General features: G+C 41.5%; 1 protein-coding gene across 2 annotated transcripts; it reads right to left on the minus strand.

Moving 5' to 3' along the window:
* Nucleotides 1–25,264, minus strand: LOC121390193. Of its 2 annotated transcripts, none has more exons than XM_041521951.1 (8): nucleotides 25,112–25,264; nucleotides 15,178–15,389; nucleotides 13,624–13,920; nucleotides 9,453–9,627; nucleotides 8,670–8,736; nucleotides 3,778–3,915; nucleotides 2,266–2,456; nucleotides 1–140 (listed from the first exon to the last, which is right to left on the minus strand). In XM_041521951.1, the coding sequence occupies exons 2-8, from the start codon at nucleotides 15,378–15,380 to the stop codon at nucleotides 57–59; spliced, it is 1,155 nt and encodes a 384-aa protein (XP_041377885.1). In that variant the 5' UTR covers nucleotides 15,381–15,389; nucleotides 25,112–25,264; the 3' UTR covers nucleotides 1–56. The 2 variants fall into 2 exon arrangements, with proteins under 2 accessions (XP_041377885.1, XP_041377886.1); XM_041521952.1 differs by lacking the exon at nucleotides 25,112–25,264 and adding an exon at nucleotides 19,851–19,874.
* Between the last annotated feature and the right edge of the window lie 456 nt (nucleotides 25,265–25,720).

A 25,720-nucleotide genomic window follows, 5' to 3' on the forward strand; every position in this document is an offset into this window, starting at 1 on the left:
CACGAAACACAGGAAAATCCGAACCATTAAAATTTATTTCCCATGGTGTCCACAGATCAGTAAAATATGTTGTGACAGACATTAAGTGTCATACCGTAATGATCCGAAAGCTGTTGTCCACGGTAGACGCCCATCGTCCTCTGAAAACAGACAGTGAAAACAGACAGTGAAATTAAAGTGATAATCATCGCTTAATTATTGGTAAAATGTAATAAGATATACTCGGGGGGAGGGGGATGGGGGCGGAGCCCAGTGGTAAAGCGCGCGCTTGATGCGAGGTCGGTTTGGGATCGATCCCTGTCGGTGGGCCCACTGGGCTATTTCTCGTTCAAGCCATTGCACCACGACTGGTATATCAAAGGCCGTGGTATGTGCTATCCTTGTTCGTGGGAAGGTGCGCATAAAAAATCCCTTGCTACTAACTGAAAAATGTAGTGGGTTTCTTCTTTAAGACTATATGTCAAACTTACCAAATATTTGACATACAATTAATAAATCAATGTGCTTTAAGTTGTGTCGTTAAAAACAAAACAAACGGATATACTCTGAGATAAAATGTGTCGCCTACCATAAACAGATTTGCACCTACGAACATTCACTTCAGATTCGCTCCCCATCCCCCTCTGAAACTAGTTTAAAAGTTTGTTAAATGACACCACTAGAGCACATTGATTTATTAATCATCATCGGTTATTGGATATCAAACAAAGGAAACCCGCTACATTTTTCCATTGGCAGCAATTATCTTTTATATTCACTTTCCCACAGAAAGGACAGCACATACCACGGCCTTTGATATGCCAGTCGTGGTGCACTGTCTGGAACAAGAAATAGCCCAATGGGCCGACGTACGAGGATCGATCTCGAAACCAACCGCGCACCAAGCGAGCGATTTAGCACTGGGCTACGTCCTGTCCCCGAAACATTAAAAGCATCACATACTGAATGAAAATAAATAGTGTATAATTATCTACGGTCAATGGTTTCCGAAAATTTAAAAACATCCACGAGACATCAGTTATATTAGCCAACCAAGGAAAACTCCAAGAATGTGGCCACCCCAGGACCATGTTGAAGAAAAGCACTGATGGAATATGATTAATTATATGAGAAAAAACTGTACATAGAGATTAATACATGAGTGGCTGTTAGGATACCATTTATATCACAGCGAGTGGTTTTATAATGTATCCAACAAGCGAAAGCGAGTTTGATATGTTTTCAACAACGAGTTATGAGATGGCCTCAGATTAGTTATCTTCCGGAAATTTGTCCGCGCAAGTAGTCTGCCGTTTGACTGATTATTTTATGGCTGACAGCTATGAAGTGGCAACTATTTGACTTAAGTGACACGGGAGAGCATGTAGTTTGTAAACATGTGTAACGTGTCGACATTGAATTGTTTGTTTTAATTTCGGCCCATGTAAAAGTAGTGCTTTGTGTGTAAAATGGGTGTTTTTGTTTAAGCCAATATGCTGGGAGAAAGGGCTGGACAACAGGGGTTGTCCTTTTCAGGGTATGTGTCCCCCAGGCAGGCAAAGGTACATACAAAAATCCACGGGCCTGCTGATATTAATAAAAATGTTATAGCCACTAAGGCTATATAAAAACATAGCGAAATTAATTGTGGTCTGGCCAGATAAATTGTATCTAGCGTACACGAATGTATTATTTTATTTCTTACATATCCTCAAAAACCAGGTTTTAAGCACATTTTAACATCTTTTTCGATTAAAAGTCATTTACAGCCGTTGCACTTGTAGCTGACTTACGCGTCACAGACACATGAATGTCAGGTTAACTATACGTCACAGTGTAATCGATTTCCATCGCGTTGCTTTTTATTGGACGTATTGCATTGGTGACCTGGTCATCACCTAGGAGCAGCCAGTAGAAGGTCTTGAAATTGTTAACACACTTACGTGTGTAAACATCTATGTGCTATCAAAAATAACACATGATCTCACCAACGGGTGTGTAAGAAAGTCATTTAACCCATACATTCATCGTTTACGTTTAAATTTCTTGCCAGCAATTGTGACAGTAAATAGTAATTTGCCTTGGAAATTAGATTCCACCCACATTGGTGGATTATTATTATTATTAAAAAAAAAATATTAGGGGTACGGTGGGGTGTGCATGGTTGTGGGTGGCGTCACGGCAATTGTTTTCTTCGGTTTAACAACAAATACACGTCACACGTATGATGCGTAATGCGGAAGCTCATGTACAGAAATCTAACTCCATTAGCGCATCCCCACGTACCGTGGCATTTCTGCCGTTGAATCCAGTCATCATGATGTGGTCTAGGATCTTGCTCGGAGATCTCTGCTGGTGGAGGGGGTTGTCTCGGCACCACGTGCAGCGGCCATCTTCGCCTTCGTACAGACTCGTGTAGCCATACGTCAAGAGAGCCGCAAAATTAGAAGGGTACTCGCCAACGATAGGCTCTTCACCTACAACACAAGCATTCTGAGAATACTGCTAAAGCAACACATGCCCCCTACAGAGCACAACAAAATTTGAGGTCAATTATCTCAAGGCATTGCGACAAAGAAGCGGAAATTACAGGATATTAAACCAGCTTCCATTTTGTATCCTGATCATATCCCGAGTGAAAAAAAAATTCAATTGTATTTTCAGCTTTAGCGAGTGACAGTGAACATTATTTTTAACGAAGGACATAAACATAATACGAAATGGTAACGAGTTTAATATCCTATTTATTACCCATAATTGATCTTAATTTATATCGCTCAACTCGTTTGGTTGATTTTCTGTAAGGTTGTAGTGGGCCAATCGATGACGTCATCGTGTGACGTCCCACTTGGCGTTCTCGTGGGAGGTATCACTTTGATATGTACCAAGAACCATATGGGTAATAAACACATTTTTGTATCTCCGAAGTTCAAGGTCTATAACTGTCACGATTTTGGGGAAAATCGCCAAAAAATTCAAACTTTAACTGTAACAGTACATGATAAGGCTATACACAAAAAGTATCTCAAGGCATTGCGGGGAAAAACTGTCCGGCAAACTGTATGTGGGACAGACTGACGTACAGCCGGACGGACAGATGGGCGGGAGATGAAACCTATAGTTCCTTCCGGCAGGTGACTAATAACGAGAGTTCACAATCTATAATTCAGGGATCAAATTTAACGCAGGCCAGGCAGCAAATTGCCAGCGGGCTTTTGACTGGTTGAATAGAATTATCATTGGTCTAGTGACAACGCTGGCTTTAATTGGATTACAGGTAGAGACCCAAGTTGACAAGTCAAGAAGATCAGATTTTAATTAGCTTAAGATCACTGTCGATACTGCCACCCAACCACTGGCAAAACCGGGTGTTGGGTCAGTTCTTTACCCCAAACAGCTTTTCCAAAACTTGCTTTTATAGTGAAAAATACGTCGTAGTGTTTAAAAACTAGGGTCGTCATTTTAGCACTTCTCATAGTGTAGATGCCACCGCCCCCGACTGAAATAATTATAAAATCCTAGCTACGTTAATGCACCTAACTGCCCCAAGCCCACCACACCACCCGGATACCGCCCCTATAATTACCTGGATTAGTGATTGCTGGGTACCAACTGTCCCAAGCCCACCACCACCCGGATACCGCCCCTATAATTACCTGGATTAGTGATTGCTGGGCACCTAACTGCCCCAAGCCCACCACCACCCGAATACCACCCCTATAATTACCTGGATTAGTGATTGCTGGGCACCTAACTGCCCCAAGCCCACCACCACCCGGATACCGCCCCTATAATTACCTGGATTAGTGATTGCTGGGCCAGTGTTGAGGTCTCCCATCAAGATGTGTTTACGACCATCAAGATGATAGTGGATATTGTTTATCTCGTTCCGCTGCTGTTCTTCCCAAGACATGGCTTTCAGTTCATCCTTGTTCCCTATTCATGTAAAACGAAAACAGTATCGAAATAAGAATGTGTGTGGTAACTCGTACACCTAATACTAATCTCAAGACTACCAACGGGGGCAGGGCGTAGCCTGTGGTAAAGCGCTCGCTTGCTGAGCTGTCGATTTGGGTTCGACCCCCATCGGCGGCTCATTGGGTCATTTCTCATTCCAGCCAGTGCACCACGGCTAGTATAAAGGTTGTGATATCCTGTGTGGGATGTGCATATAGAAGATCCCTTGCCGATGTTTAATTAAATCAATGTGCTCCAGTGGTGTAGTTCCTGTTCCGCAACTGGTGTAACAAAGGCTGTGGTGTGTACTATCCTGGCTGTGGGATGGTGCATGTAAACAGATCCCTGGTTACTAATGCAAAAATGTATCAGGTTTCTTCTGTAAGACTATATGTCCAAATTACCAAATGGTTGTCTAATAGCCAATGATTAATAAATCAATGTTCTCTAGTGGTGTTGTTAAACAAAATCAAAACATACTACCAACTGAAATTTGGACAACTTTCTGCTGTCACGAATTTACGACGGTCCAGTTGGTAGTCTGAGCGCTCTTACAACTCGATTCTCATGTATAACCCATTATGCTAGGCTCACACTGCCAACGGCCAGCAGAAATGTGGACAACTTTCTGCTGTCACGACTGTACAGTTGCTAGTTTGAGCACTCTTACAACTATTCTCGTCGTATGCGGTCTCAAGACTGAACTCAACGACTTCTACGACTGTCCAAGTCCAACGACCAATTAATTGTTAGTCTTGAGTGCACCCGTCGTAAATCAGGATTTGAGGAAAAATCACAACGCAACCGTCGTGTTGGCCCAACTTTCTGCTCGAAGTTAACAGTCCCAGTCTAGCATAACGAAGGAAGGAAATGGTTTTATTTAACGACGCACTCAACATTGTATTTACGGTTATATGGCGTTGGACATACGGTGAAAGACCACACATATCAAGAGAGGATACCCGCTGTCGACACTTCATGGGGCTATTCGTTTTGATCTTTTTATTAGCACCATCCCACAGACAGGATAGTACATACCACAGCCCTTGTTACACCAGTTGTGGAGCACTGCCTGGATTGAGAAATAGCCCAATAAGGCCCACCGACGGGAATCTATTCTAGATCGATCGCGCATCAGGCGGGCGCTGTACCACTGAGCTACATACCGCCCCTTGAGTATAACGCTCACAAGCTACACTAAAGGCGCGTTCAGGAGGGAGGGCAGGCGAGCGCTCGCGTACCGTTTGACCGATATCATATGTCTTTCGCCATGCCACATTAATCTGATCAGAGATTACGGTTATCTTCCCATCCGGCTGACCAAAATCCGGAAATGTATCCACAAACGTAGTCTGCTGTTTTACGGACTGATTATTTCATGGCAGTCAGCTTTGAAGTGGCATGTAGTTTACAAATTGTTTAACTTGTTAACGTTGAAGACATTTCGAGGTAATTTCAGCCCATGCAAATGCAATAATGTTAGTATAAAATAGATGTACTCCGACCAAAGAAGAAAATGGAAGGAAATGGTTATTTAACGACGCATTCAACACATTATTTATGGTAATATGGCGTCGGGCATATGGCTAAGGACCATACGGATATTGAGGGACGAAACCCACTGTCGCCACTTCATGGGTTACTCTTTTCGATTAGCAGCAAGGGATCTTTTATATGCACCATCCCATAGAGAGGATAGCACATACCACGGCCTTTGATATACCAGTCGTGTTGCACTGGCTGGAACGAAAAATAGCCCAATGGGCCCACTGTCGAGGATCGATCCGAAACCGACCGCGCATCAAACGAGTGCTTTACCACTGGGCTGCGTCTCGCCCGTACTCCGGCCAGGTTTAGTGGGTGTGTTTGTTTAGACCAATATTCTGTGAGAAAGAGCTCGACAACAAGGGTTGTCCTTTTTAGGGTAGGTTGCCCACAGGCAAGCAAAGATCCATAAAAAAGGCATAGACCTACTGATTAATGATTGGAATATGGCCAGACTGTGTGTGCGTGCGTGTATGTGTGTGTGTGTGTGCGTGTGTGTGTGTTACATTTATTACATCTGTGAAAATGTCCGTACATGCAATTTGAAAGGCGAGTCTGGCAACCATGAGCCGTACCGCTGTGTTTTTTTTTACAATGTGCCGCCCCTGGGCCAACTCGCACATTTGCAGTTTAACACTAAATACAGACCTGAACCCAGAACTCTGCGGAAAGTTTTTGTTTTGTTTAACGACACAACTGGAGCACATTGATTAATTAATCATCGGCTATTGGATGTCAACTATTTGGTTATTCTAACTTAGTCATCAGGGGAAACCCGCTCATTTTTTTCCTAATGCAGAAAGGGATCTTTTACATGCACTTTCCCACAGACAGAAAAACACCACGGCCTTTGTCCAGTTGTGGTGCTCTAGATGGAACGAGAAAAATATCAGTTGTTAAAATGGGTCCACCGAGGTGGTTCGATCCTGCGATGCAAGCACCTCAAACGAGCAATCAACCGACTGAGCTAAATCCCGCCCCAGAACTCGACGGAATAATAGAAGGTATGTTATTAATTGATTACTAGTACCCGACAAATGATGAGCTCATCGAGCGTGGAGATACGGCCCTGACCATGTATTCCGGTTTTGTCGTTCTGATGACATGCTAAGGGGAGGTAAATATTACTGTCCTTGAACTAGTCTCCTGGAAGCGATGGGGAACGAGTGATAATCTTTACATTCAACATGCATTTAGGGGCGGGACGTAGCCCAGTGGTAAAGCGCTCGTTTGATGCGCGATCGGTTTGGGATCGATCTCCGTCGGTGGGCCCATTGGTTTTTTCTCGTTCCAGCCAGTGCACCACGACTGGTATCAAAGGCCGTAGTATATGCCATCCTGTCTATGGGATGGTGCATATAAAAGATCCCTTGCTACTAATGGAAAACAATTTAACGGGTTTCATCTCTATGAGTGTCAAAATTACCATATCTTTCACATCCAATAGCTGATGATTAATAAATCAATGTGCTCTAATAGTGTCTTTAAACAAAACAAAATTTCTATCTTTCAACAAGCATTTTTATTGCACTGCAATACGTTACCATTACCGTTTTCCACACATTTTCGTATCACCCAAGTTTAAGAGGCATGACTATGAAACCAATAAATTCCATTTTTGACGAGTTATGGCCCTTGAATAAATGGTCACGAAAGTCAAACTTTGATCTTTTTATAACAGTTAAAAATAAGCAAATCCCCATGAAAATCAAACGCTTTGCAACTATACATGATAACGCTATGCACAAAATATCAGCTCAATATATGGAGACTTTGCAAAAAATCATGTACAGAAAATTATGTGAGACACAGAAAAGCCCACTCTGGCTGGAGCTGTTGTAGCTCGAGTGTTCTCTAGCCCTCCCCTGTTTAGGGAGGGCTAGAGATGAATGTGTGCAATAAATCCGGTAAATACGCAACTATATGGTCGCCAGCTACTGGTCTAAAATACATTTTGTTTCCTAAATCTGACGCCACAGAGCTTTAGTTGATTATTCACGAGTCTAATCAGGACATTAATCTTACATACTGTTTACCAACGCTACACGAAACCCCACACCCATATGCTAAACAAAACTGAACTGTATATTCTTGTGGTGACGTAGAGAAAAGTGTGTGCCCACGTGACACGCCTAGCGCGTTTACTTGTAGAGGCCGTATCATATCGTCACACGGTGAACTAAAGATATGTGGCATCAGATTTAGGATGAAAAGAATTGACATAGCTGGTAACCATTTGGTTACATACATCCATCTCTAGCCCTTCCTATCATCATATAAAGAGGGGAGGGCTAGAGGACACTCGAGCTATAGCTGTTGGTGACAAACATACTAGTCAGCTATTCAAAGTAGCTGCATTAATAAAGTTAAAGTTGTTTTGTTTAACGACACTACTAGATCACATTGCTTAATTAATCGTCGGCTATCGGATGTCAAACATTTGGCAATTCTGTCTCTTTAGTCATTGGAATAAGCCATGGGCTGTAGTAATGGAATAGGTACCAATTACCAATATTAATTTATATGCTCATATACCACTAGTGTTTCGAGCATGGAATAGGTAATAGTTATTTGTATATATGCGCATGCGCTCACGTATGTGCGAGTTAAAACTACAAGATAGATTTTGATTTTGTCCCAGAATAACGTAAGCTAATTTAATGATTCCTTTTTACCATAACATTGAATAACAATTGTCAAATAGTAGCTCTACTAGATAATTATGGCGTATCCAGTCCATTCTAATAAGCCGACGACTTAAAAAATACATGCAATGTCTTCAATACGTTTTGGGCTCTATTTTTTTTAGAAGACCGGGCCCAAAGCCACAGAAGCTGTATCTGGCGCTGTTAAAATATAGAACATGTTCCAGGTCTTCTGCTGCTGTAGTTCACGCCAACACGGACGCTGTGTGTTTTGTCACATTCGATTCAGTTTGGTGTTTTTTTTTTTTAAACTAATACCATACTCGCCAGACCCTAATATCGATGGTCGCCTATAGCCAATAAAGGTCGCCACGGGCAACTGCTAATTTTCAACCCTTAAGTTGTGGTACACTAGTTGGAACGAGAACAAATCTAATCAGTTGAATGGATCCACTGAGGTAGTTGGATCCTGCGACGCAAGTACCTCGAGCGAACACTCGACCGACTGAGCCAAATCCCACCCACCCCTGCAGTGATACTTACATTCTATGTAAGGTAGATGAATATTTGCAGTCAAGTGAGTACATACAACCTTTCCAAGGCCAGCGACCTGAAAAACAAATTAAGATTTATACATGTTAATCCTGCAATCACCGTTCTCTATTGACCGAATATCAGAGGCCGATCTAGGGGATGGTAGATTTTTTTTTTTACGATCCCCCTCCAAACCTCCCCCAAAGTTCCCTTGGCATTCCACATCATGTCACTGGGGCCCCCATAAATGGATTTTCTGGATGCGCCACTGAATATGATGACGGATAAAGCAAAGTCATATCCAGGGCCCATGTTTTCGAAGCTATGTTAGCGCTACGAAATTGTAAAATGATCGAAGTTAGTGGCGTCACTACAGCACACGCCACAGTGACGTTATAGTTTAGAACGATTTTACGATATCGTAGGCTAAGATTGCTTCGAAAATATGGGCCCTGCTACTAGCAGGATATCACTTGTGACGAGTTACGTCATACAAGGGCCGTACCCCCCGGAGAAGTATGAGAATCTCACTTAAAAAAATACACATATCTCAGGGTTTAATGCGTTTCTTTATAAGCACCATCCCATAGACAGGATAGCACATACCACAGCCTTTCATATACCAGTCTTGGTGCACTGGCTGGGACGAGAAATAGCCCAATGGGTCCACTGACAGGGATCGACCCTAGACCGACCGCGCATCAAGCGAACGTTATACCACTGGGCTACGCCCCCCCCCCCCCCCCCCCCCCCCTAGACTGTAATAGGGGCTACTGTAAAGTATGAACTCACGTCTGCAGTAATAAAGCCTCTTGCCAACATTTGTTTCACTCCTGGAAAGAATAAAGTCTTTTGCACGTTCAAGATCGGTTTCTTACTTAGCAGCAACAGTCCCTGTCCGTTCATCTTGTTGTAGTAACTCAGTACATTGACACACTTGCTCAGGGCAGACAGCGGGTCGATAGAACTGAAAGAACAAGTCATGTTATGTATCACCAGTTATTAAAAGGGCAAACACGTCGCGTTAGAAATGTTTTTACCCTCACTGTTAAAAACAAATTATACCAATTATAAACTCAAATTATATATTGGTCTAGTAGATAAGCCTGCTGGACAAGCTGACGACAGTGGTTCAAATCCCGTCAAAGCTGGCTCACACGTTAATCTTTCTAATCTATCACCCTCTGCCTACAATTCTCATTATCTTAATATAAAAAAAAAATTCCCAATTTCTCCTACGATTTCAATCTGATTCGACCCTTTCTCTCCGTTTCCTCCAACTATCTTCAGAGCGGTCTACCCCATAGCCTGTCTGTCTCAACTTCCTCCTCCACGGGTGCAGTCTCTGTACTAACCCTGCAGCCACATGGCCTCCTCGTCCTCGGTCGCTAATAAAGCTGGTCTGACCCACGACCGGCTGTAGTAGTGGAACATAGTAGGTGGTTACACGTGCTTCTTAAGGCCAGAAGTAACTACTGCACACTCTCCGGAGTGGTCAGACAAAGCCCACAGCTAAAGCTGATGAGAGAATGACAGGTGTGTGGCACGGATAGCCACAAGAGACAAGCACCTGCCTTGGTTGTAGAGACAAGGACTGGGATGTGGGGGTTGACAGCGAAAGACGTTGAGGAGTTGTCAGATCATGAAAAAATAAGATGGAATTCACAGAGAACAAGGAAAGGGGCAGTGGGATACCCCCCTCCCCCCCCCCCCCCCCCCCCCCCCCCCCCCCCCCCCCCCCCCACCCCCCACCCCTCCCCACCCCCCCCGTCCCCCCCCCCCCCCCCCCCCCCCCCCCCCTCCCCCCCCGGACAAACCTCAAATTATTAAGAGAACACCTCCCCCAAACACCAACACAAAAAACGACCCCAACAAAACCCCTCCAACAAAAACCAGTTTGTTATGTTTAAACACCACCACTAGAGCGCATTCATTTATAAATCATCGGCTATTGGATGCCAACCCCCCCCACCCCCCCCCCAAACCCCCCCCCCCCCCCCCCCAAAAAAAAAAAAACAAGGACAAAAACGCCACCTAGAGTATGCAAATATTATATAACTTGCACTACTTATAATTGTGGGGCGGGATTAACTCGATCGGTTGAGTCCTCGCTTAATGTGTTTGCGTCGCAGGATCGAACCAGCTCGGTAGATCCATTCAACTGATTTACCTCGGTATCGGTATGGCATTTGGTATTGATACCAAATCGATAAAGATACCGATACCAAGTTTGTTTTGTTTAACGACACCACTAGAGCACATTGATTGATTATTAATCATAGACTTGGGTGTCAAACATGGTAATTTTGACAAGTGTCTTAGAGAGGAAACCCGCTACAATTTTCCATTAGTAGCAAGGGATCTTTTATATGCATCATCCCACAGACAGAATAGCACATACCACGGCCTTTGATATACCAGTTGTGGTGCACTGGCTGCAACGAGAAATAGCCCAATGGGTCCACCTACTAGAATCGATCCTAGATCGATCGCGCAACAGGCGAGCGCTGTACCACTGAGCCACGTCCTGCCCCTTCCAGGAAAGAGGGTTACTGGTTAGATGTTCGAGATTTGTCGATCCAGTAGCCTTAGCTCTGGGTCGGAGAAGGTACCGGGAGGCGAACACAGAACGTACCAGCCTCAAGTCCGAAGGTTTAACCACAACACCACCGTTGTTTGTAGTCAAGGGCGTTTAAATTTTAAAACATTCAGCTCAACCAGATACAAGCAAGGGCGGGACGTAGCCCAGTGGTAAAGTCCTCGCTTGATACGCAGTCAGTTTTAAGATCGATCCCCATCGGAGGGCCCATTGGGCTATTTCTTGTTTCAGCCAGTGGACTACGACTGGTATATGCTATCCTGTCTGTGGGATGGTGTATATAAAGGATCCCTTACTACTAATGGGGGAAAACTTCCCCCCTGTCCTGGACGGAGGAGTCGACACCTGCGCCCATGACAGGCGTGTGCTACAACAGCGTGTTCTGAACGTGCACGTAAAACCCTATGGAAAAATGTGGCGTGTTTCCGTTGTAAGAATATGTCAAACTAAGCAAATGTTTGACATCCAATAGCCGATGATTAACAAATCAATGTGCTCTAGTGGTGTCGTTAAACAAAACAAACTTACTTTTTGTTGTGAAATGACATATCTATGCAGTGAATGCTACCAGCCCACGTTTACCACCAAGATGAAAAACTGTTTTAAACACGTGACTTCCAGTGGCGGGTCCAGAAAATCCATTTAGGCGGGCCCCAATGACACGAGGCGGAATGCTAAGGCATCTTTGGTTGAGGTTTGGAGGGGGATCGTAAAAAAAAAATATATATAATCAAATTGTAATTGTCGCAAATATGGGGGGGGGGGGGGGGGGGCCCTAGATCCGCCTCTGATTTCTGATTTCCATATTTAATAAACACTGGGACATTAACAAGGACAATTCAGATACATAATTAACATACACAAGAACAGGCGTCACCATAGAGGTATCTATACACAGAACACAAGATATTGCAATCAAAATAACTAAAATACGAGGGAAAACGTTAGTTCACAGGGCGCGCTGGAACGAGAAAAAACCCAATCAGCCAAATCATCCTACCACGCGAGCACCTCAAGCGAGCAATCAACCGACTAACCTAACTCCCCCCCCCCTCCCCCTCCAAGGAGATGTGAAGACTGGATGGTCTCATGAATTACTGAAAACCGAAATTATCAAATTTCAGATTTCAAAAAAAGTTTTGTTTTATTTACCGACACCACAAAAGCACATTGATTTATTAATCATTGGCTATTGGATGTCAAACATTTGGTAATTTTGACAGTCTTTGAGACATTATGTCCATTAGTAGCAAGGATCATTTATATGCACCATTCCACAGACCGGATAGCACATACCACGACCTTTGATATACCAGTTATGGTGCACTGGCTAGAACGAGAAAAAGCTCAACTGGCCCACCCGACAGGGGTCGGTCGATCTCAGACCAACCGCGCATCAGGCGAGAACTTTACCACCGAGTTACCTCCCGCCCCATTTAAAGGGACAGACCCTAGTTTCAGCCCATGAAAATGCAAACTAAGTTTAGTAAATCTACAAACCTGTAACACATTTGGATAAAGATACAACTAAGTGAAACATGAGTGACTTTGAAATGGTGAAATACCCTCTAAAAATAAACTAAAACTCGACTCCATGACGGTTACTTCTCAGACGCACGCATGTTTTTAAACATATGAGAAATGAATTTTGTGATATTAAAAACACCAGGATAACCAAAAAACACTTCGAATGTACGGCAATGGATAATATAAGCAATGGATAATATAAGTAAAATATGATATCGGTTAACAAAAACGGCTCCAATAGTAAAAAAAATATGCCTTAGTGTTTAAAAACTAGGGTATGTCCCTTTAAAACAAGAGTACCAGTTAGATACATGATACGTCCATCAAGCGTTTGACGGAAAACCATATCTATATTACTGAATGTGTTACGGGTATGATTCAAGTCTAATTAGGTGAACAGTTTGTTTTGGACCAACCACCATCCCAAGTTGTTCCTATACGTGGTTTGATGGTCCTGTATGCAAGATATGTGCAGTAGACCGTGAACAGTAGGTCAGAGTTACCTAGTAATTGAATGCGACACACCGCTATCCCAAGTTGTTCCTACATGTTTAGTTTGATGGTCCTGTATGCATCTGTATGCAATATATGGTCCAGACAAGGATTTACCGTTATGTGCAGTAGACCGTGAAAAGTAGGTCACAGTGACCAAATACTAGAACGTGACACACCGCCATTCCAAGTTGTCCCTACGTATGAGGCTTGATGGTCCTGTATGCATCTGTATGCAAGATATGGTTCGGACAAGTTAACAGACGGACATACGGACAGACGGATGGACGGACAACGCCATACCACAATACGGTCCATCTTAGATGGGCATATAAAAACACTCACCTCATCAACAGACAAGCAATACAGTCTTGTGAAATGGCTTCTAACTGCTCCGTACATTTCTGCGTGAGGCAACCGAGCATGGCGTTACCTTTGACTCCTTTACATTGTCTCACCATGCAGTATCCCAGAGGAAAGATGGACGCCGATAGACACGGCGCGGTCCGGAAGCGGCCAAAGATCCAGGAAAAGATGCCGGAGCTGGACCGCAGCTGGCTCGGGGCGTGGTGGATGAAGCTGTAATGGTAGGGGTACGTCGGTTTCAACGCATTCAGGAAGTTCGTCATGTCCTTTTCGTACCTGAAATAGAAGGTTAGGAAATGTTTTATTTAACGACTCACTCAACACATTTTATTTACGGTTATATGGCGTCGTGTAACCGTAAATAAAACGTGTTGAGTGCGTCGTTAAATAAAACATGTCTTTCTTTCTTTAAACATTCATTCATTCTGATTCATTCTGTTATTAGCTTACACCGCCCCTGATTTTTGCTTCATTTTTAAAAAACCCAAAACAAAGTACGGTAGAATTTGATGCTCGAACAAATTGCCGTCTTTAAGATAAAAATTGCTGTAGGTAGAGAGCATCACCGACGGCACTTTTGTGCCATCGGTAAAACTCCTCGACAATGACAAAATGTATACACCAGGCCTGGTGCTTATAAAACTTTTGTCTAAACTCGAGACTTAATAGAGACTAAGGCAGTAATGTCATGACAACGCCATACAAATTGTATGCGTGTGACGTCATTAGAGATCGAGTCTGGACTCTAAAAACTTTTTATAAGCACGGGCCCTGGTGTACATTATCTGCCAATATTTAACATTTGTACATTTAAAATATGTCTTCATACAGCAAAATAACCCTTTAAATCATGTGTATTTGCTACATATTTCACTTTTTACAAATTGCCATAGGCAGACTCAAAACTGCCGTTGGTGGTCTGTTTCACCATTGGATTTTCATTTAAAAATAGCCCGAGTACTCCGACTGTAAGAGAGCTAGATGGACATTTGGACATAAATACGCTCTCATTACAGTCAGAGACCAAGCTATGTATTTTTTTGGCAATTCCCGACAACTAAAAAGTTGGCAAAGATTTCCGCTCTAATACCATAACAATCCTATGTTTAACATCAAATACCTTTACATCGAGCATTTTCAAGTTAACTGATTAAAAAAAAGTTCACATATTAATCACTAATACACATAGTACAGAAAGAAATCCGACAGCACCCACATTCAGCTACGCTTCGGGACACTCCGTCGCAAGAATTACAAAGCTCGGTGACTATTTCGTGACGTAGATCACGTGATCGCCCACTGGGCGATTTCGCCCAGTAAACGGAATGGCTGAGTGGGCGATCATGTGACGCAACGTCACGATATAGGTCGGCGAACTGAGAATTCTGCTGTCCGGAGTTTGCCAAAGCTTAGCTAAATGTGGGTGCTGTCGGGTTTCTTTCTGTAGTGTGTATTAGTGATTAATATGCGGATTTTTAAAAATCAATTAACTCGAAAATGATCGATGTAAAAGTATAGTAGTATATTTCTTACCACACTTCTTGCAGACACATGACGTCAACATCGGTGTGTTCTTTGAGCGCATCCGGTACTATCTTCTTCCGGCTTTCGTATTTCGTCACCCGCGGATTCAGTCCAACATTGAATGTAAGCAGCTTCTTGGATGGACAGAGTTGGGCGGTAGAGGGCACCACTGTCAAGCACATGACAACCAACCTGAGTGCCAAGGATAACATCTTGCGTTTCTGTTGAAATAAAATTTCAATTTTCATGTTTGTGCTTGAATATACACAACGTTTGTGCTTGAATATACACAACGTTAACAGTCGTAGATAATATGGAACTGCATAGTGAAGTCCTGTATGTTTGTCAATGCACTTTTGTTTTCAAAATATTCGTCTCGTATGATATTGTTTACCGTTACTTACTGTTACCGAGTGTATACTGTAATGGTGCTTGTGTATTGTTTGGATTATAAACTTCAAAACTACTTGACATAAGTGACATTTAGTTTTGTTAACTGATCTGGATTATAACATTTTATTTTCAGGCTTCCTGGTGTAATATTTTCCAGGCGTGTGCAGGGACGTTTTCAAGGGAGGGGGCGTCCAAATCCTGGCGGGCCGAGACACGAGGGCGCACATCTTTTGTGTGTGTGTGGGGGGGGGGGGGGGGGGGGGGGGGGGGGGGGCAGTGATTTAGTATTCATCGGCCACTGGATGTCAAACATTTAGTCATGTTTACAGTCTTAGAGAAAAGTAAAGCTTGCTTTGTTTAACACCACTAAAGCACATTGATAGCATTCAGTCTTAAGAGTGTTTTATGTGATAAAATAGAACTCACTAGCCGTGGGGGGTTTTAATATGTATAATATCAACATCGTCTAGTTAATCGGCATTTCTATTGGTAAATACCATATTAACATAAACAGCTGTGTGCATAATAAGTTTAATTTAATTTTTAACAGATGCATCTGCCAGTAGGGACCGCGAACACTTCTTAAATATGACAAGAATGATATTGATTGTTATACTGAAGAAATACCTTTAAAAGAATTCTAAAAAATTCAAAAAAAAAAAATTCAATTAGCCCTGACACCCCCCACCCCCCCCCCCAAAAAAAAAAAAATTGTAATCAGGGTAGGTAACTCCGTTTTGCTAAAAAAACAAAAAAAAACGTTTGGCACTCAAAATTGTAGGAATGTATTCATTATTTTCAAATAAAATACTTTCAGTACCATTAATATAATCAGTATAATCGACTAATTGGTCATTATAATACCCATCCATCCCCAAAAAGGTTCAACATAAGAAAACGGCCATTTTTGTTGCATAAGCATATATCATACAACATGTGGAATGTAATAAAACTCATTTGTGCATTACAAATGAACATTACCATCATCGTCATGTGCTACATGTAACTCCTCATTCGTTACCCACATTATCACAGCATTCATATTACAGCATTCAATTGTACAGAGTAAAGAGCATCAGTCGGCCATGGGAAAAAGTGATATACAGGTCAATGATCAATATGTAAGAGGACAAAATGTGTACCATTAATGTTGTATCTGTCAAAATGTCAACGTGTGTGTGTGTGTGTTATATGAGAGATAGAAGAGAGAAATGAGACAGAGAGACAGTGAAAGAGGAGGGAGAGAGGAAAAGAAGGACAGAGCAAGAGAGGTAACAGATGTATGTGTTAGGTTTTGGGAAATTGAGTTTCTTCATAATTACAAAATTTGGAATAATTAGAGAATGCTTCATTGTCGTTTGTATGGCTTATTTGCCAGCCTGTCTTTGATTTTTTAAAAATAAGTTAGTGGCATTAAAAAACAAAATTACATCACACATGCTGTGTTTTTGAGACAATTATATACACATTTAGTGCTGTCATTGTCAAAGGTGTGCAAACAGTGGTTTAATTGGTGAAACAAAGTCGTAGAATACATGGTTAGGATTTTAAAAAGTTTTTTTTACACATTAAGTATAATGTCAAAGTTTACATTTTTACCTGGGTACCACTTTAATTGATTACAGCCAGTGCTCCACAACTGGTGTAACAAAGGCCGTGGTGTGTACTATCCTGTCGGTGGGATGGTGCATATAAAAGATCCCTTGATGCTAATCGAAAAAGAGTAGCCCATGAAGTGGTGACAGCGTGTTTCCTCTCACAATATCTGTGTGGTTCTTAACCATATGTCTGACGCCATATAACCGTAAATAAAATGTGTTGATTGCGTTGTTAAATAAAACATTTCCTTCCTTCTACTATAATAGTTGATATTTTGACTTGACATTTTGTTCTACATCTGTTAATTATAAAGATGTGGTTATAGGAATTATTTTTATGTGATTCCCTAACAGATGTGTCAGGGCCACAATAAATGTATTCATAATACACACACACACACACACACACACACACACACACACACACACACACACTTTTGTTTTTTTTAAAGAAAAAAACAGTTCATTAATGTCTCTAAAAATAACTAAAACATAAGTACTACCAAAGTTAATCCTGGGGACGAACAACGCCATTAGCGCCCTTCCGAGCAGTTTTGCTCGGAACGGAATTCAATCCGAATTGCGGTCAAACTAAAAGAAAAACGACTGTCATCACGTTTTCCCACCCAAATCGTGTACTGTGATCTATTTGGAGCATATGGACACTAAGAAATACTTACTTTGAAACGATCTTCACTTTGAATTAAAGGAAAAACGACCGACTGTATGACTTGTGTTTAAAACGCGCTGTGAATTATGGGAGAAAAATGAAACTGAGCAATCGTGTACCGGTATGTGGAAAAGGATCGGTGAAGTCATTTCTCGTTCCATAATGAATAAAACAAAAACCATAAAACTAAAAATTAATTAAAGATAATTAAAAAACCCCCAACAACATTAATTTAATAGAAATGAAATAAAAATTATGATGTGTGTGTGAATCATAATTTTTATTTCATTTCTATTAATTAATTAATGCTATTTTTTATTATCTTTAATTTCTTACAGTGTGTAAAGCGGTTTTGCGTTTCATACTAGCATGAAACTCAAAAAATTTCACGTTCAATTCTTAAATAATGCCATTTTATAATTACTGTTTTGTAATAGGCGTCTGGATTAGTTAAAACGCTATCACGTGATCTAAAAAAAACCAACGTTCATTCTTCAATGAACGCGAAAACTGCACTTTTTTGGTAAACAAATAAAAACAGAATGTTATTACCATATCTAATTTTTATCAATTACGTCAACAACGAAATCCCCGAGGATGTAACTTTCTAAGGGAATTCTCTTATTTGTGTATTGATACAGTTGTAAATCATTGTGGAATAGTTTGATTGGGTTTTTTAATATAGTTTTGTATAATGGCAATATTAATGCATTTGGAATTATAACAATTTTTTGAACGTTATATTTTTGACGTTCATGCGATAATAAACGCCAAAACCATTTCATCTTTTCGGCTCTTATAATGGTCATACCATATTAATACAAAATTACTTCCCCTTCATTTTAACACACACACCCACCCCCCCCCCCCCCCCCCCCCCCCCCCCCGCCCCGGAATTGGTCACTGGCGAAGTCAGAGGCTAAGTCCGGGGTGGGCGTGCCTGAACCTCTGTGGATATGGGCACGTAAATAGAGTTCCCAATCCCAATAGTTTGTAATAAATAGTTTTCATCGTAAATGTATTTGTTAGCGTTCCCTCTTATTTTTAGGGTTTGGCCTTTGAGGTAAATACATTTTTAGAGTATTATATCTAAGGCCGTCTTGACTTTTTTCAAGGGCCGTTATGACTTTTTCACTTTGGCCGTTTTGACTTTTGTTACGGGCCGTTTTGACTTTCACTTTGGCCGTTTTGACTTTTTTAGGGCCGTTTTGACCAATTATTGTTAGGGCCGTTTAGCACTGGGGCCGTTATGACTACGATCCAAATAGGATATGGTCACATAAAGAGTTCAAGGATAGGGCAATACACAAATTAAATTAAAAAACCCACAAAAAAACAGAAGGGAGAAATCCAGTCAAATAAGTTGTTACAAATTGTTAAATGTGTTGAATTAGAATTTCTATTTTAATCCTTAAAGGAGAATTCCTGAATTTGTTGCATTGTCAGATGTTTCCGACTAATAAAATATTTCTACGATTAAACTTGCATATTAAATATATTTTCTGGTTTAGAATATTAGTGTCTGTATATTCAATGTGTTTCTGGTCGTCTTAATATCTGTAAGAAGCCCAAACTGGATTTTGTCTTCAAATAATTTCGTACGTACGATAAAACAATATTTTAGGAAACAAGATGAAATTTAACCTTGTACAAACATTAGAACGATCAGAAACACGTTTAATATACAGCCACTAATATTTTATTCAGAAAATATATTTGATATGTGATTACAATCGTTAAAAAGTCTCGTTAGTCGATAACATCTTTAAAATTGAAGCAAACTCAGGACTGTCCCTTTAAAGATCACACTCAACAAATAATCACTCAGACACGTGTTCAAGTAATCTCGATTGAGATTCAAAACTTCTACTGGCGTCATTTGAATCTCGACGGCGAGTAAATCAATCAGCACTGGAAATATTACAGGACGGATTCTGACACATATCGAACGTTCGTAAAATTCCAAACACCTGTTGTCGGCAAAAATATGTTCCTCCCAACATGATCGTTTATTTACATACCTGACAATGTCAAGATTAGTAAATTTCCAAGCTTTTAATCCTTCTGACGTTCAATGTGACTTTTTTAATGGCTGAATATCATCCTATAGTCTGTTCCAAAGATTGTTATTATTATTGTGTACATTCCACCTTTATTGGCGGTCCATTTTTTGTAGTGAAATTGTATGTTTTGACTTGCATCTTATATGAGTCACTTTGCATTAATGCTTGTGACGGAACATGCTCTTAAATTTGTTTTCGCCTGTGGCGATATTAATTGTTTTAGGGGGCCGTGTGCAGTTTCAATATGCACTTAAGCGCAGGTGGGCACTTTGTTACGTAATACCTCTGCGCGACGGTGGTCGTGCTGTTTTCAATACACACCCAGACTAGGTGCGGAGGCCATGTGGCCAGTAGTTATGTAATACCTCCGCGAGTGCGGTTTTTACGACCGTGATTTCGGCGAACTAGGCGACGACCAGTCTAGGCTTCTAAGAAAGAGATGCCGTCTTGGTCGCTGTGGAAATATCACTTGTAGGTATTCGGTGCCGCGATGTGCCCCCAGGCGATATTCGGCTTTTATATAATAAATAGCTAGGGTTTTAGAGATATCAGGGAGAAACATATTCGAAGGCTTGCACGGAACGCGTCCGTTTGGACTTGGTAAATATTATTTCTGCTCTGTTGTATAACCGTGATGCGATTGATGTGACTTTAAATATTTTAATACTGTATTATACCAATATTATTTAGACGGTGCTGCCGGTAATCTGACGCAGTAAACTGTAGGCTCACTGAATATATATAAAGCTTAACCAGTCATCCTAGAGGACCTAGGTAAACTGTAGGTTATTGTCTTTATTGTGATAGGTACCAGTATTAATTCTGTATTACAAGGTTACTGAATGAGTAGTTAAGGGTTAATTAAAAATTAACCAGTTAGGAATAGAGTTGTAATTCCTTTATTAATTAAGTTCCCCTGGAAGCGTTTCTCAATTATCACACGTGTGTGTGTTGTGTCACGGTGAAGTGATTATAATATTGTGCAAACTAGACACCTAGAGATTAACTAATTAAGTGATCAGTTCTGGGTTGTTATTATTTGTTGTTGTTAATTAACTACTGCGGCAGTACATTTGTCAGCGTAGTATAATACAGATTCCAAAGTGTATTGTGTTTTTGTTGTGTTTTCTAGTGAACTAAACGTGCTATAATACCATGTATTTATATAAGATCTTATCTCTGATATACCTAGAACTGAGCCACGCGGGTTTTGAACTGCCTGTTACAGAGAGATCTAATAGATATACAGTTAGGAGATATATTTGGATAATCGTGTTTTATTCGGTTACGGGTATTATCGGATCCCCGTGACAATGCTAAACATTAAATAAATGTATATAAATAACTGGAAAAAAATAAATATATATATATATATTATATTGTGTGCGTGTGTGCGTGTGCGTGTGTGTGCGCGCGCGCATAAATATGAACAAAGCTAAAAATGTGTTTTTCATGGGACAAAAATAGATATTATCAGACACCAATAATACAAATAAAAATATTAACATGTATAATACATGTATCAAAATGTAACTGAAACTTAGTTTTAAAAAATACACTACAACAAACACAAAGGCAACATGCACACTTTGTCATACATTTCCCATCACATGTACCAGCTATTTGCAGTTCTGTGGCATTCATTCATTTAACAGACAACGCTCGCAGAACTTCCATTCGTGCACACTTTTCGCCCGCTGTCACACCCTTACACACTGCAATCATACTTTCGGACGTATATCTTTCATCCATGCTACGGTCCCCTGGGGCGAACCTAGAGGGTAGTAAAGTGTGGACCACTAGTTGGGTATTAATCTCATGTGTGTAAAATTTCACTAGCCTATATAAGACAGATAGGGTGGTTGGTTGGTTAAATCTATTTTCAATTAATGTTAAAGCACTGTCAGTTTCTTGACAGTGGTTAGTGTTAGTAGGAGAGAGAGAAAATCCGCTGTCATAGGCGGATCCAGGTGGGGTGGGGGCGCATGGTCCGCACGCCCACCCTAATCATGTAGTTTTGCTAGGTTATATTTTACTCTCAGATTGCAGGATATCGTATCTGCGGCACTTTCATTTCAAAAAATGTCTGGGAAATTCATTCAACCCATCACACGGGGAGCGGGCGCCTTCAGCGCACATGTTCGAATTTCGAAATCACATCTGCGCCCCCCCCCCCCCCCCCCCCCTTACAGAACATTCCGGATCCGCCCCTTGCTGTCGCCACATATGCTACTCTTATACGATAGGCAGCAAGGTATATTTTATATACGCTTCCCACAGACAGGATAGCACAAACCCTGGCCTTTGTTGAACCAGTTATGGAACACTGGTCGGTGCAAGTGGGTTACACCTAGCCATTGAGCCTTGCGGACCACTCGCTCAGGGTTTGGCGTCGGTATCTGGATTAAACGTACCATGCCTTGACTAGGATACGAACCCATTAACTACCAGTCTGGAGACCGATGGCTTAACCACTGCGCCACCGAGACCGGTCGGATATAGGTGACAGGCTGTCACTAATATACTCGCAGGCAGGCTAGGCAGGCATTTTCGTTATACTTATTGATATTATCCATGTAATGCATATGGGGGGGGGGGGGGGGGGGGGAGATGTAGGGGGGGGGTGGGGTGGGGTGGTGTAGCAGAGGTTGTTGGGTGTAACCCATGTATTTTTAAAAACTAAGTTTCAGTTACAATTTGATACATGTATTATACATGTTAATATTTTTATTAATATTTTTATTTGTATTATTGGTGTGATATCTATTTCTTTGTCCCATGAAAAACACATTTTTAGCTTTACACACACACACACACACACACACACACACACACACACACACACACACACACACACACACACACACACACACACACACACACACACACACACACACACACACAATATATAAAAATGTAATAAAAATGTGCTTTAATTGTATATATTTTCACTATGTGATAGTCCAACTACTAATAAATGACTATATATATTATTCTTTTCCAGTTATTTGTATAAATTTATTTAATGTTTAGCATTAATGCAAATGACTCATAAGATGCAAGTCAAAACATACAATTTCACTAGAAAAAATGGACCGCCAATAAAGGTGGAATGTACACAATAATAATAACAATCTTTAGAACAGACTATAGGATGATATTCAGCCATTAAAAAAACAAAAATGGAGTCACTTTGAACGTCAGAAGGATTAAAAGCTTGGAAATTTACTAATCTTGACATTGTCAGGTATGTAAAAAATTATCATGTTGGAGGAACATATATACTACTCAAAAAAGTTTAAGGGTCAAAAATTTATAACCAAATAAGTTTCCGAGTGTATTAGATTGATGATGTAAACTACACCAAAAATTTAATTTATTGTTCCATATTTACAAAAAAACACAAATAAACGTCACTGTATACAAGAAAGTCACATGACATGCTGTCAAAGTTGAAGGTTGTCAAACATGGATTTTACACATTAGAACATTCGTTTAATAGTGTGTGAATCCACCCCTGGCGCGAATACACTCGACACAACGTTGCCTCATTTTGTTGATCAGACGTCTGAAGAACTCTTGGGGAATGGCCTGCCACTCTGCCATAAGAAGTTGACCCAGATCATGAAGGTTGGCCGGAGGGGCATGGTTATCCCGAACTCTCCTGCCTAATTCGTCCCAGGCGTGCTCTATTGGGGCCAAGTCAGGCGAATATGCTGGCAAATCCATCCTGGCGATACCTTGTTGTCTGAGAAAGACAGGTACCACCCTGCCCCGCCGCCAATCTGCTGAAGGCCTGGGAGAACCTACGGCCGGATAATCTCATTCAGATAGCAGATTCCATTCAGATTGCCATCCACCACATAGAGGGGGGTCCTGTGGTGGATAGAGATGCCGCCCCACACCATGACGCTGCCACCACCGAACCGGTGACGTTGTCTAACGTTAACGTCAGCGAAGCGCTCCCCAGGACGTCTGTAGACACGAAGCCGACCGTCGTTGAACTGGAGACTAAACCTGGACTCATCAGTGAACATCACTCGACCCCACTGAACACGTTGCCACCGCAGATGAAGCGTGCACCAGTGACGTCTGGCCGTTCTGTGACGTGGTAGGAGTGGTGGTCGAACAGCCTGGCGACGGCAGCGTAGATTATTGGCTCTCAGACGATTGCGTATGGTTTGATCAGACACTCGAGTTCCAGTCGCAGTCCGCAGATTGTGACGTAATCGGCGTGCAGTGGTTGTGCGTTGATGTAGAGCCACATTGGTGATGTAGCGGTCCTCTCTATTTGTAGTGCTTCGGGGTCTTCCCGAACGTGGACATTTCGAACAGAATTCGTTGCTTGGTACCGTTGCCACAGTCGGCCAACGACACTCTGACTGACACCAAGTCTCAGAGCAACATTTCTTTGCGTATTGCCATCCTGAAGCCAAGCAATAGCCCTTCCTCGATCTTCGATAGTCAGTTGATGTCGTACCATTGTCGAATTTGGAGTGTGCACCGTACACGAACGCAAGCTCCAATTATACGGAAATTCAGCATTGGGAACATGGAATACACATGCAAAGCGTGCAAATGAAGCCCTTTGTGAAAAAGCAAGTTATGGGCACTTAGCAGACCTTTCGCTTTCGCCCTAATTTACGTGCAAATGTAAGCATGTTTTCGCCATTAGAACTAGTCGACAGTGTCAATGACAGTGGATTTTAATTCATTTATGGGTTGCTTAGACCCACTTTCGTCAAAATGGAACAATACCATGCGTGACATTATGGTCTAGCTAATATAATTGACATTCAGAAAATAATGTCGAAAATATCGTCTGACCCTTAAATTCTTTTGAGTAGTATATTTGCCGACAACAGGTGTTTGGAATTTTACGAACGTTCGATATTAGTGTCAGAATCCGTCCTGTAAAATTTCCAGTGCTGATTTATTTACTCGCCGTCGAGATTCAAACGACGCCAGTAGAAGTTTTGAATCTCAATCGAGATTAGTGTTCAAGGGGTGGAAAAAAAATCTGGGAGATCTCGACTCGACAGTCAAAGACTCAACCCTCCCACCTCCTCCCCGACATAAATTCCTGCGCCTGTCAATCCGACGTTTTAAAAAAATGTGTTTTTAAATCAATAACAAAATAACATAGCTTTCATGTGTAAGTAAATGTTTACCCACCAGAACAAAACAACAATTAACAGACCAAATGAACAATAACCTACCTGGTATTATTGCTTCAAGCTCCGTTCAAGTGCAGTTTCAAGAGGTAAATGCTAATGGTTGTCACGCCCAACTCACTTTATTTTGATGCCAGCAGTTAGCACGTGCAGTTAGAGACAGAACGTGACTGGCGTGGGCTCTACGGCAATTGAGTGTTAAATCAACATACTCTAGTTTTTTTTTTTTTTTTAAACACTACGGCGTTGTTGTTTTTTCCAACTATTAAAACTGATTCTACAATCTATACATATATACGTACACTGTATGTAGAAATGATTAGGTGAGATACAAAGCTACTGCTTTGTATCTCACCTAATCAGTGTACCACAACTGGTTGAAGACCGTGGTATGTGCTTTCCTGTCTGTGGGCAAGTGCATATATACAACAGGGCGGGACTTAGCCCAGTGGTAAAGCGTTCGCTTGATGCGTGGTCGGTGTAGGATCGATCCCCGTCGGTGGACCCATTAGGCTATTTCTCGCTCCAGACAGTGATCCACAACTAGTATAACAAAGGCCGTAGTATGTACTATCCTGTCTGTGGGATGGTGCATATAAAAGATCCCTTGCTGCTAATCAAAAAGAGTAGCCCATGAAGTGGCGACAGCGGGTT

This window comes from Gigantopelta aegis, chromosome 15, assembly GCF_016097555.1.
Source record: "Gigantopelta aegis isolate Gae_Host chromosome 15, Gae_host_genome, whole genome shotgun sequence".
NCBI classification, from domain to species: domain Eukaryota; kingdom Metazoa; phylum Mollusca; class Gastropoda; order Neomphalida; family Peltospiridae; genus Gigantopelta; species Gigantopelta aegis.

What these genes read in the sequence shown, in the direction of transcription:
- LOC121390193 (XM_041521951.1), bottom strand. Translation starts at nt 15,380, where the DNA reads ATGTTATCCTTGGCACTCAGGTTGGTTGTCATGTGCTTGACAGTGGTG. An exon ending in ATGTGTCTGCAAGAAGTGTG is followed by an intron (nt 13,921 to 15,177) that starts GTAAGAAATATA and finishes CTTCTATTTCAG; the next exon opens with GTACGAAAAGGACATGACGA. An exon ending in TCAACGGCAGAAATGCCACG is followed by an intron (nt 141 to 2,265) that starts GTACGTGGGGAT and finishes GTCTGTTTTCAG; the next exon opens with AGGACGATGGGCGTCTACCG.